The sequence below is a fragment of the Saccopteryx leptura genome, chromosome 1 (assembly GCF_036850995.1).
Source record: "Saccopteryx leptura isolate mSacLep1 chromosome 1, mSacLep1_pri_phased_curated, whole genome shotgun sequence".
NCBI classification, from domain to species: Eukaryota; Metazoa; Chordata; class Mammalia; order Chiroptera; family Emballonuridae; genus Saccopteryx; species Saccopteryx leptura.
This window is the reverse complement of record NC_089503.1, coordinates 260,052,855-260,065,636: the sequence shown is the minus strand read 5'-3', so window position 1 is coordinate 260,065,636 and position 12,782 is coordinate 260,052,855. Positions and strand designations below refer to the sequence as shown.

General features: G+C 50.7%; 2 protein-coding genes across 4 annotated transcripts; one reads left to right on the top strand and one right to left on the bottom strand.

Annotated features, from left to right (window-relative positions):
• Nucleotides 1-3,076: 3,076 nt before the first annotated feature.
• Nucleotides 3,077-7,003, top strand: LRRC25 (leucine rich repeat containing 25). 3 transcript variants are annotated; one of them, XM_066349997.1, is made up of 3 exons: nt 3,077-3,173; nt 3,745-4,538; nt 6,596-7,003. In XM_066349997.1, exons 2-3 carry the CDS (start codon nt 3,754-3,756, stop codon nt 6,732-6,734), a joined length of 924 nt encoding a protein of 307 aa, XP_066206094.1. In that variant the 5' UTR covers nt 3,077-3,173; nt 3,745-3,753; the 3' UTR covers nt 6,735-7,003. The 3 variants fall into 3 exon arrangements, with proteins under 3 accessions (XP_066206094.1, XP_066206103.1, XP_066206086.1); XM_066350006.1 differs by having other exon boundaries at nt 3,104-3,251; XM_066349989.1 differs by having other exon boundaries at nt 3,104-3,223; nt 6,596-7,002.
• A 129-nt stretch (nt 7,004-7,132) lies between these two features.
• GDF15 (growth differentiation factor 15) lies at nt 7,133-11,040 on the bottom strand. Its single transcript, XM_066349979.1, is given in 5 exon segments — nt 7,133-8,679; nt 8,681-8,996; nt 8,999-9,043; nt 10,659-10,850; nt 10,853-11,040. Coding segments are annotated over 5 exon segments (969 nt in total). The 5' UTR covers nt 10,992-11,040; the 3' UTR covers nt 7,133-8,402.
• Nucleotides 11,041-12,782: the final 1,742 nt, after the last annotated feature.

Below are 12,782 nucleotides of genomic sequence, written 5' to 3'. Positions count from 1 at the left end.
CATTTTATCTGTTTTGTTCATGGCTGTATCCACAGCTCCTAGACCAGTGCCTGGCACACAGTAGAGCTTAGGTTTGTGAAGGATATAATGAGTCTTTATTGGTTCATAAAGATCTATAATTTTGTTTCATGACTTTGTGGCATCCCACCCCAGGACAGATGAACTGTTTTTTGTTTTTGTATTTTGTATTTTTTTTTTTTTGCATTTTTCCGAAGCTGGAAACAGGGAAGCAGTCAGACAGACTCCTGCATGTGTCCAACTGGGATCCACCCGACATGCCCACCAGGGGGCGATGCTCTGCCCCTCTGGGGTATCGCTCTGCCACAATCAGAGCCATTTTAGTGCCTGAGGCAGAGGCCACAGAGCCATCCTCAGCACCTGGGCCATCTTTGCTCCAATGGAGCCTCGCTGCGGGAGGGGAAGAGAGAGACAGAGAGGAAGGAGAGGGGGGAGGGGGGGAGAAGCAGATGGGCGCTTCTCCTGTGTGCCCTGGCCGGGAATCGAACCCGGGACTCCTGCACACCAGGCCGACGCTCTACCACTGAGCCAACCTGCCAGGGCCAGATGAACTGTTTTTTATTTAACCAATCCATGCATGAGAGCAGATGTGCCTCTTCTTCAGGTTCATCTATATTGTAGCATGTCAGTGCTTCACTCCTTTTTTTTTTTTTTACAGAGACAGAGAGAGAGTCAGAAAGGGATAGGTACAGACAAACAGGAACGGAGAGATAAGAAGCATCAATCATTAGTTTTTTTGTTGCGTGTTGCAACACCTTAGTTGTTCATTGGTTGCTTTCTATATGTGCCTTAACCACGGGCCTTCAGCAGACCGAGTAACCCCTTGCTCGAGCCAGCGACCTTGGGTCCAAGCTGGTGAGCTTTTGCTCAAACCAGATGAGCCCGCGCTCAAGCTGGTGACCTTGGGGTCTCAAACCTGGGTCCTCTGCATCCCAGTTCGACACTCTATCCACTACGCCACTTCTTTTTAAATATTTTTTTATTGATTGATTTTACAGAGAGAGGAGGGCATGGGGCTGGAGTGAGTCAAATCATTGTTGCTTCACTTTAGTTGTCCACTGATTGCTTGTCGTATGTGCCTTGACCAGGTAAGCCCAGAGTTTTGAACTGGTGACCTCAGCATCCCACAATGATGCTTTATCCGCTGTGCCACCACAGGTCAAGCCATGCACCACTCCTTTTTATAACTGAGTAATATTCCATACGTGGATGGACAAATTGTGTTCTTCCTTCATCAATTCACACTCCCCGTCATTTTGTGAACACGTACCGTAGATATTTGGGGGAGTTCCAGGATGGGATTGTTGGGTCAGAGGCACCTGTTCATGAGTCTTGTGGCCTGTGCCAGGGTGCCTTCCATGGGGGCAGCACTATGGATATTCCCCCAGCAATGTGTGGGGTTGCCTATTTTCTCACAGCCTAAATAGCACAGGCGCTATCACACTTTTCAATTCTTGCCAATCTGATAGGTGAAAACAAACAGTATCTCAGAGTTGTGATTTGCACTTTCTTATTAGGAGTATCTTTGGGTGTGTTGAAGAACAACTTGCAACCTTTTCTGCAAAGTCTTGGTTCAAAACCTTTGAATTCCTCTGAGTTTAGAGATGGAAAAGGGTGGAGTCTGTGGAGAGGTGATAGTAGAGGGAGTAGACTGAAGCTTCCCAGAGTCTAGAACAGGCATGGCCAACATACGGCCCGCAGCCCAGATCTGGCCCGTGTAATGAGTTTATGCGGCCCGTGATTAAATTTTTAATATTCTCCGCACAACGCATTGTGGAAATGAAATAAGTGCTACTTTTAAATCGTTATACATAGCCTGACCAGGCGGTGGCACAGTGAATAGAGCATCGGACTGGAATGCAGAAGACCCGGGTTCGAGACCCCGAGGTCACCAGCTTGAGCGCGGGCTCATCTGGCTTGAGCAAAAAGCTCACCAGCTTGGACCCAAGGTCGCTGGCTCGAGCAAGGGGTTACTCAGTCTGCTGAAGGCCCGTGGTCAAGGTACATATGAGATAGCAATCAATGAACAATTAAGGTCTCGCAACAAAAAACTGATGATTGATGCTTCTCATCTCTCTTCGTTCCTGTCTGTCTGTCCCTGTCTATCCCTCTCTCTGACTCTCTCTCTGTCCCTGTAAAAAAAAAAAAAAAAGGTCACACAGTGAGTTAGAGGCTACAATGGAATGAAACAGGGTCTGCCTGATAGCAGGACTCCAGAGAAGCTGAGACCTTCTCCCAGCCCACCCCTGCCCACTCCCTCCTCAGTCTCACTTTTGTCACTATCCCTCAGGTCTGACTGAGGACCCCCTCTCCCTCTGGGACTCTGGCCTCTTCCTCAGGTTCACCTCCAGACCTCAGGCTCACTCCAGATGTATGTCTTGACACAGTGCCCTTCCCCTGCTCACACATCTGCTTTGGCTTCCCACAGCCTTGGAAATAAAGCTTCACTCCTCAGTCTGCTTCCCCCCACCACACCACCAGATTCTCTTCTTAACATCTCCGCTCCAGCCATTCTACTCCTAACCACCAGTCCCAGGGCCCAGGCTTTGAGCCCAGGGCCCAAGGCCTTTGCTCCTGCTGTGCCTTCTTCCTGAAACCTGTAAATGCGTTTGTTTCTGCCCGCCACTACAACTCATCCTCCAAGTCCCAGACTCAAGGTCCCCGCCCCCAGGAAGCCCCCAAGCCCACCCATCCACCCCCACCCCTCAGCGTGGAGGCGTCTTTGACCTTCTTGACTCTATGGAACTAGGGGTGTCTGTGTCCCTCTATGACCTCTCCCAAGACTGGGTATTCCTCGAAAACCTGGACAGGGCTGAGGCCTCTTGAGGCCATAGATGATGTTTGCTGAATAAATAAATAAATGCAAGGGTTGCGAGTCAACTGAGCTGATACCAGGAAGTGAGTTAATGAGGTTGGGGTGTTAATGGGGTTGACTAGGTTCCAGCAAGAGGGAAGTGGCCACCCCTCCCCCTCTCATGAGAATCCTGGGCCTGGAGGCCTTGCAGAGGGGCGGGTCTCCTCTCTGTCTTCTTCATTCTTGTCCTCTGCACTTCCCCTGGACACCAGTTCCTCTTCCCCTGCATTGCTGGGTCTGAGGAGCACCAGGAACTACAGGGGATCTGAGAGGGTGCCGACCGCTGTGGCCCTGGGTCCAGGTGAGCCACCACAAAGTTCTTCCACGTGGGAGCTTTCCAGTACCACCCAGGTAAAGGGGTGGCAGTGAGACCGCAAAGGTAGGGTGGAGGCCAGAACCTGGGTGTAGGCTGGAGCTGTAAATGAGAGCTGGGCAGCCCCCACTCCACCCAACCCAGCCCAGAACTCCAAGTCCCCATAGTTGTGGGGAGCATTTGTGGGGCAAGCGCTCATTTATATATGGTCCCGTCTTAGCCAATAAGGCCGCCCAAAATGTTGGGGGAATTGGGCCAAGCCCAAGGAACTCATCTGGGAGAAGGGGAAGGGGATGCCTGGGCTGAGTCTCCTCCTCTCTATCCAAGCCTGGTGGGCACCGGGTTTATGTACCCATTCCCTGGAGGAGAGACAGAGTTGGAGGCCAGAGCCAAACAATGAGAGAGCAAGTGAGGGGCTGCCTATTACTAGAAGCAGTCTGAGCTGTTCTGAGGTATTAAAAAAAAAACAACAACCTAATAATAAACCCAGGTCTATTTGGTGAGGGTGAGGGTGACCACAGGCGGAGGTCAGGGCTTAGATTCCTGTGTCTCTGCCTAGGTTGCCTGAATGGGGGTTACCCTGGCATGGGTGCTGTGGTTGCTGCTGCTAGTACAGGATCCAGGCAGCCTGGGATTGTCCTGCAACGTGTCCTCAAAGGAGGTGGCCTGGACTACGAATTTCACAGTCACTTGCCTGAACTTTAGCGGTCAAGGCCTAAACCCACTCTGGAACAGGTCTTTGCAGGCCAGCAGCGTGCTCCTCCTCGACCTGTCTGGGAACGGCCTGCAAGAGCTCCCATCATCCTTCTTTGCTAGCCTGAAAGAGCTGAAGACCTTGATTGTGACAGACAACCCTCTGGACCACGTGGACACAATGCTGGCAGCACGTTGTGACCTTGACCTGAGAGCTGACTGCCGCTGCGTCCTGGCCCCCTGGTACCAAGTCCGGAGGGACAACTGCTCTGACCAGCTGCCTCTGCAGTGCCTGGAAGCAGGCATTGGCGTCTGGTACAACCTTACCAACTTCCTGAATGTCAGCTGCTCCTCTGGCCTGGCCTCAACAACCATTGGGGCACTGGTGGCAAGTGGAAGCCTGCTTCTTGGACTCTCCATAGCTGGCCCATTGCTGGCCTGGAGACTCCGGGCACGCCAGGCACCCAGTAGCCTGACCCTAGGCAAAACATGGGCTGCTCCAGATGGTCCCAGGCCCAGTTCACGCCGACAGCCAAAGTACAGTAGCCAAAAGCTTGGCCCTAAGCAACCAGTGGCCAACCTGCCCAGACCCCCTACGCCTGACTATGAGAATGTGTTCATAGGCCAGCCACCTGGCGAGCACCAGTGGGCCAAACATAGGTGAGTGATCCACACATATTTGCCTGTAAGACTTGGAAGCCAGACGGCCAGGGTTCAAATCCCAGTTCTGCCTCTTGCAGATTTTGTGACCTTGAGAAAGTAGTTTTTCCCTCTCTGGGCCTCAGTTTCCTCACTTGTAAAATGGGGAAAATAGTACCATGAAGCAACCTACTTCATGGTGTTGGGGTAAAAATGAAGTGAGTTCCTATAGATGGAACAAGCTCCTACTGCATGACCTATAAACCCAGTTTCTAGCCACTAACGACAGGAAAAGAAGAGGCAAGTACGCTAGGCAGAATGGGGACTCTGTGGTAGCAGTTAGCAGCCTGAGTGCAGATCTCACACAACCCTGAGCTATCTCTGAACCACAGTTTCTGTCTCTGTGTAATGGGAACAGCTCTCCTCCATCTCCCTTTGACACATGGGAGATGCTAAGAAAGCCATCTGTGTCCATTTTCTCCTACAAAGCCGCAATGCCTCTAGACCAGGCTGGAGTTAAACAGATAGGTTCAACTTTTCCAGGTTGGATGAAGAGTGGAGGGAATTTCAGAGGGAGGCACTAGAAGAAACAAATATCAGGAGGTGGGAGAGAACAGAGAATCTGTTGTCAGTGGGTTTGCAGACAGTAAGACATCAGAGCAGAGGCTGAAGGGGCTGGGAGGATCCAAATAAGAAGGGTATAGGGTCCTGGCTGCATTTGGGTAGCAAGATCCACATGTGGGGAGGCTGGTGGAAGCCTATTGAAGGGAGATGAGAGAATATGCAAAGCAGATGAAAATATGGCTTAAAAGAAGAAGTGTTCTATGGTAATGATTTGAAAGAACTAGACTTGCTAAAGCAGCTTGTGCTCTGATGTTCATTCACCTCTGCCTCACAAAGGGCTCAGGGCCAGACTCTTACAAACACACTTAGGACTGGATATCATTCCCACTCTACATTTTACAGTTGCAGGATAGGCTGTGGGAGGAAGGGAAATGACTTGCCCAAGGTCACACAGTAAGTCAGAAGCAGAGGTAGGAAACAAATACTGAATCCCAGTCCTGTCCATCCCTGTACAACCATATATGTTTAAAGTAATTCATACTAAAGTATGAATGACTGATAGACACTACTTACCCAAAGTGGCCTTTGTTATAGGAGGACCTATGGTGGAATTAGGATGTTCTGAAGGCAGTAGAGTTCTTTTCTGGGGTCTTGCCTACAAGAGGTAGACATTCCTAAGAAGCATCTTCCTCCCCAACTAATTTTATGGATGTAGAAACTAAGCATCAGAGACTTAATTTTTTTAAATTAATTAATTTTTTAAGTGGGAGGAGGGGAGATAGAGACAGACTCCCGTATATGCCCCAACTGGGATCTGACCAGGATCCACCTGGCAACCTCCATCTGGGGCCAATGATCAAATCAACCAACCTATCCTCAGCGCCTAAAGCCGATGTTTGAACCAATCAATCCACTGGCTGTGAGAAGAGAAGAGAGAGAGAAGGGGGAGAGGGAGGGAAAGAGAAGCAGATGGTTGCTTCTCATGTGTGCCCTGACTGGGAATTGAACCCTGGATGTCCTTACATTGGGCTAACGCTCTATCCACTGAGCCAACTAGCAAGGGCCTGAGACTTAATCTTTATATTGTGGCCACAAAATTGCTGTTTCAGGGACTGTGGAAACATTTCCTATTTATAGGGGCAGACAGTGTCTCCAGCCATTTATATTCATGTGGCTGGTGTGACCAGAGCTTGCAATTTCTTCAAGAGGAAACTGAAGACTAGATTTTAATGTAAAAAATGAGCATCCATCTCAACTTAAGGAAGAAAAAAAAAATGCTACAATGGCTCGAGGTCCTCGGACCACAGCATTACAATGCTGAATCCACAGAATCTTCCCAGATTTACTGACTTCCATTCCTCAGAGAAAGTTGCAGGCTGGGGGAACAGTACCCCATGCTTCAGTTTCCTGATATGTAATTATTAAGAGTGGATTTGGTCACCCTGAATTTTTTTATCCTCTCAAAGTAGATGTGCCTACCTCCAGTCTTCCTTCCCACTGATCTGTCTCCACAGGGCTCACCCTTCAGAGGACAATGACTTCTATATGAACTATGAGGGCTTCCAGCAGGCCTCCCAGCCCGTCTATGGCAACCTGCAGTTCCTGGGCCAGGCCCCACCAGTCGAAGAGGAGTACGTGATCCCCGGGCACTGAGCCTGCAATGGCCTGATCTCCAGCCTTCCTCCTTCCAGGTGATCCAGGCCATTCTAGATCTCCCTTGGCCTCAGTCTCCCAGTCTGAAGAATGGGGACAGGGAAGAACTGTTCTTGTAGCTCCGTCCCCTGCTCTGCTCTTCAGCCCCCTCAGCTGCTAGAAAGGGAAGAGGAGAGACACCAACATAGACACAGGAGGTTCAAATTGTAAACTCCATTGTCACTTTCCTCAGTATGCAGATGGTGCTCAATAAACACCACGGAGCTGATGAAGCTGCTGACTGATAGGGAGGAGGTTCCTTTCAGTAGGACTTCCTGAACTCTCAAGACTCCTGAATTTCTCCCAAGTCCCTCCCCTCTATCCCTCTCAGGCCCCCTTCCCAAGCACCTGGCATCTAGACTCAGCCTCCAGTGCAGCCCACACCAACCCCAAGGGATTTTTGTAACTCATGAATCGGGATTGTGCCCCTCTCCTGCTCACTCACCCTCCATGGCTTCCTATTGTCCTGGATACTCAGTGGGGTACTTGAGGACTACATGATCCAACCCTGCCCACCTTACTGTCCTCTCCTATCCATCTGCCCTTCTGATCTGGGCTTCTTCCCCACCAAGCCTACCTCGCTCCTCAAGCTTTCATTTCCCTAAGCCATTTACCCATGCCATTCCCTTTGCCCAGAATGCCTTCTCCTTTTTCTTAAACATCCTAATACAGATGCCGAACTATGGTAGGGCCTCAGGAGGCATGGGTCCAAGTCCTAACTCCAATAACTCCGTGGGTCTCAGTCCCCCAGACTCAGTCAGCCTCCAGTGCAGCCTACACCAACCTCAAGGGATTTTTGTAACTCAATGCAATATTAGAATTGGTCTGTCTGTTTTGGCTCTAATATACCATATATCTTAACTCGTTAGGAAACAGGAATACTGAGAGATGAGAAGGCATGGAAACCAAGACCCAGAGAAACAGGGAGCTAGACAAGCATGGAGACAAAGAGAGGCATGTCCCAAGCTGCCCTTGAGGTCATTATAAGCACCACCCAATTTCTTGTCATTTTTTTTAATACTTTATTTATTGGTTTTTACAGAGACAAGAGAGAAAGGGGAGCATGGAATGGGAAGTATCAACTCATAGTTGCTTCATGTTAGTTGTTCATTGCTTGCTTGTTGTATGTGCCTTGACCAGGGAAGCACAGGGTTTCGAACTGGCAATCTTGGCATTCCAGGCCGAAGGTTTATCCACTGCGCCACCACAGGCCAGGCTTCCTGTCATCTTTAAGAATGCCCTGCTGCTCATTCCCTAAACCCTTCCAATCACCCCTATATCAGGTCCCCCGTGGGAAATGAAGCCAGGGAGGGGTGGGCTCTTCCCAATGTCTCCAGCTCCATTTGGGCATCACAGGAGTCAGGTCAGACAGTTCCATTTTTATTACCAGAGTTTAAATAAATGCACACCCTTATGGACCAGCCCACCCCGGCCTCTGGTCCCCAGGCCAGTAACCCCAATAAATTAATAATAAATACCAACTTATAAATACAGCAGTTTGGGCGGGAGGCCGCCGATAGCAGTGGTCATAATAGAGTATTTCAGAACCTACTAGCCCATTCCATTCAACGGGCAAGGGCTGAGGTCACCTCCATTGAGCTCATGCTGTTAGTGAATGCTTAGGTCCGCTCATAAGCAATGGCAGTCGTTGGCCACGAGGTCGTCGTAGGGCGTGAGGGACACGCGGCCCTCGCTGTCCCGGTGCAAGAGTACCACTGGCTCGTAGCTGGCGGGCACGCAACACGGCGCAGGAACGGCCTCGGGGTTCAAGCGGTGCAGACGCGCCAGCATCTGCGTATGCCTATTAGCCGACCAGAACTGGCTTGGGCACGCGCCGCTGCACATGCGCACATCCAGTTTGCGTGGCGCCATCACCCAGTCGGCCCAGCCCAAGTCCTCCAGCGACGCGCAAGCTCTGCAGGCGGCAGCAACGCCCCTCCCCGAGCGGGCAGCCGTCCTGGGCGCGCGCATGCGCGCTGCGGCGTCCCCTGCCGGCGCGTAGCTGTCAGTGCAGCTCCAGCCGGACCCTAGCAGAAGGCGATACAGTCAGCAACCGATCAGATAGCTGCGGCGTCAGATGCAGGCGGAGCGGCTGTGCTCGGGAGACACCGAGGCCGATCTGACGTTGCAGCGGTCGCGTCACATCCCACGAGCTCGACTCCGTCGGACACAGACTGAGCAGGGCTAGATGCAGGCGGGAAGATGCGGGAAGCCCCTTAGGTTGGCCCAGGGGATGCCCAGGTGCAGGTGGCCTCCTGGTCCAAGTATCACTGTGGAAGAGAGAGGAAGCTCCAGTTACCCACGGGCCTACTATGTGCTGGACGTGAGGGTGCCCTTTTCCTCCCAAAGGCCAGGTTGGATTCCACCCTAGGAATATTGCATAAACTGCTTCCTCCACCAGCCACACTTTCTCCGAATCTCTCCAGCCTGTCTAAATAGGCACCACCTTGTTTTATTTGGTTGTATATCATTTCATAGCCCCTACTAGAACCTCAGCAGGGATTTCTGTCTGCCTAGACACCACCAGGCCTGGCACACAGTAGGTGCTTAGTAAATACTTGAAGGAATGAATAAATATTCACTATTTAGAGACCTTGAGATTCAAATGCTGATTCTGCCTCTTCCTGGCAATCAGAAAAATTTTCATTGACGGTCTACTAAGTGCCCGGGGCTAGGGATTCAGCAAGACCCACTGTGTTTTCAACTCTTTGGGACTCGGTTTCCTACCTGAGAAATGAAGGGTACCGAGTTCCCTGGGATTCGCAGAGCCCCAGACTGGTACAGGTGATGGGGATACTACCGAGACTGGGGTACCATGGGCTCAGAAAGGATTACCCGGAGTCTCAAAGCATCAAAGGGATTAAGGTCGATAAGAGTGCTGCCTCTGGCTTGCCACCCCCTCCACCACCCTTCCCAGTTCCTACCGCAGCCCAGATTCTGTTCCGCCCTCTCGCCTCCCGGAGCCTCCGTGGAGGGCGCGAAAATACTCTCCTTCTTTCAAGACACCTATCATGTGCGACTTTAGCAATGCCTTGTAACTCAATTCCCTCAAGTTCGGAACCAGACTGAGTGGGTTCTGCCAGTCGCTGTGCACTGCTAAATCCTACCTAGGCCTCCTCCCATACCTCGCCCCGCCCCTGCATTCTTCCTCTTGGATCTCACCCTCCCTCAAACCCCGTCCAAGTACATCCAAGTACAGGGACCGCGCCCCCTGCCCCACCTCGTCTCAGGTCTCTCCAGACTCTGAGCACCCTCAGGAAAGCCACTCGCTTCTCTGAGCTCAGTTTCCCCATCTGGTATCCAAGGAGATGTAACTCTCTTCTCTCACGTTAGTTAAGTCTCGCCTGCTCCCAAAGCAAACAGGGATGCTAGCTCCTCCATCAACCCCAAGGGAGGACGTTCTTCTCTCGCTCACACGTTGGGAAACTGAGTCTTGGCGCCACGCTCTATGACTCAAAACTACTGGTTAGAATCTAACCGTTCCATCAGTGGTCCCCAACCTCCCGGCCGCGGACCGGTACCAGTCCGTGGGCCATTTGGTACCGGTCCGCAGAGAAAGAATAAATAACTTACATTATTTCCGTTTTATATATATTTAAGTCTAAACGATGTTTTAAAAAAATGACCAGATTCCCTCCGTTACATCCATCTAAGATTCACTCTTGACGCTTGTCTCGTAAGTCCGACAATTATATTTAAAAATACCACAGTTTTTACGCCGGTTGCATAATTTTATTTTGTGCATTTATCGGTCCCACCCTAAAGGCCGGCCCGTGAAAATATTTTCTGACATTAAACCGGTCCGTGGCCCAAAAAAGGTTGGGGACCACTGGGTTAGATGATAGATACTGCTTGGATCGCGGGTGGGGATGAAATTTCCCTCACGCTTTGGGGTGAGTATCTGGACTTGAGACGCAGGGATGAGGTTTGCGTTCGAATCTTCCCGGGCCTGGTTCGCTGGAAGCCTGGTCAGTAAATCTTCATAACGTTTCTGCAACTCCTGGAATCTGGAAACATACCGACTGGAGTGCGCGTCGAAGGGAGCTGGGAAAGCTGAGAGATGCTCTTGGGCTAGATGAGGGCGCTTCCCGACCGCAGCCACGAGAACATAAACGGCAGCAGCAGCATCGCGGGGCAGCACGGAGCCGTTGGGCGCTGCTGGTGAATGGATATACTCCTCGTGCTCTGAGCTGGGACTGACCGGACGCTGCTGGCCATGCCTTTATATTCCCCGGACTTTGTCCGCCCCCGCCTGCCTAGTCCAGCCCGCCCGGGGTGCACAGTAAACACTCAAGGGTCCACAGCTGGGCAGGGTCTGTGGCTGCTTTTGAGAGAGAGATGCTTGGTGGGTGGTGCTCCTGGGGAAGCTGGAAACCTCCCACCTAGGGTGCCTCTGAGCCTCAGTATCCTCTTCTGTGAAATAGGGACATCATCCAAGCTTGGTAGGTTTATGGGAAGAATGATATTCTCAAAAAAATCATTATGTGCTAAATTCCATAGCAAGAGCTTACGAAATGGGTTTCTTCCCCATGGTGCTTCCTCTCTCCCTTCTCTGGTTAGGGCTAAAATCTGAAGATGCTGAAAAACAAAGCAGAGGAGGAACGGCCAGATACAACCAAAAAGTGTTGCCTGGAACAAGTTATTCATCTCCATCACACCTCTATTTCTTCCTTTTGAAAATGAGGACTAAGCCTGACCTGTGGTGATTCAGTGGATAAGGCATTCACCTGGAATGCTGAGGTCACTGGTTCAAAGCCCCAGGCTTGCCTAGTCAAGGCACATATGAGAAGCCACTACAAGGGATGTGCTTCGCACTCCTCCCCCTTGCCTTTCTCTCTCTCTCTCTCAAATAAATAAAAAGTTTTTTTGAGAGGGAGACAGAGACAGGAAAGGAGAGAGACAAGAAGCATCAACTTGTATTTGTGCCACTTTAGTTATTCATTGATTGCTTCTCATATGTGTCTTGACCAGGGGATCCAGCCAAGCCAGTGACCCCTTGCTCAAGCCAGAGACCTTTGGGTTCAAGCCAGTGACCATGGGGTCATGTCTGTGATGCCACGCTCAAGCCAGAGACCCCATGCTCAAGTCATATGAGCCCCTAAAACTGGTGTCCTTCGGGTTTCGAACCTGGGTCCTCATCATTCCAAGTCGATGCTCTATCCATTTCACCACCGCCTGGTCAGGAAATAAATAAAATATTTTTAAAAAGAAAATAAGGCCTGATCAGGCGGTGGCTCAGTGAATAGAGCGTGGAACTGGGATGCGGAGGACCCAGATTTGAAACCCCAAGGTCACTGGATTGAGCGCGGGCTCACCAGTTTAAGGGCGGGGTTGCTGGCTTAAGTGTGGGATCATAGACATGACAACCATGGTCACTGGCTTGAGCCCAAAGGTCACTGGCTTGAGCCCAAGGTTGTTGGCTCTGCTGTAGCCCTGAACCCCAGCAAGGCACATATGAGAAAGCAATCAATGAACAACTAAGATGCTACAGTGAAGAATTGATGCTTCTCAACTCTCTCCTTTCCTATCTGTCTGTCCCTATCTGTCCCTCTCTCTGTCTCTCTTTCAGTCTCTGTCACAAGAGAAAGAAAGAAAGAAAGAAAGAAAGAAAGAAAGAAAGAAAGAAAGAAAGAAGAGAAAGAGAAAGAAAATAAGGACTGAGACTTTTGCTGGAGAGACTGTTACATGATATATGAAGGACATGGCCAAGCATATAGTAGGTACTTCATATACTGAATGTTTTTTGCAGTTTCCCATCCTCAATTGGGAAATACATACTCATTCTTCAAAATCATATTCAAGCCTGACCAGGCGGTGGCGCAGTGGACAGAGCGTTGGACTGGGACGTTGAGGATCCAGGTTCGAGACCCCAGGTCCTCAGCAGAGGACCCAGGTTTGAAAACCCGATGTTGCCAGCTTGAGCGCGGGCTCGTGGCTTGAGCAAAAAGCTCACCAGCTTGGACCCAAGGTCGCTGGCTTGAGCAAGGGGTTACTCAGTCTGCTGTAGCC

Coding starts and splice junctions, on each gene's coding strand:
- LRRC25 (XM_066349997.1), top strand. CDS start 3,754: ATGGGGGTTACCCTGGCATGGGTGCTGTGGTTGCTGCTGCTAGTACAG. Junction 4,539..6,595: donor CACCAGTGGGCCAAACATAG/GTGAGTGATCCA, acceptor CTGTCTCCACAG/GGCTCACCCTTCAGAGGACA.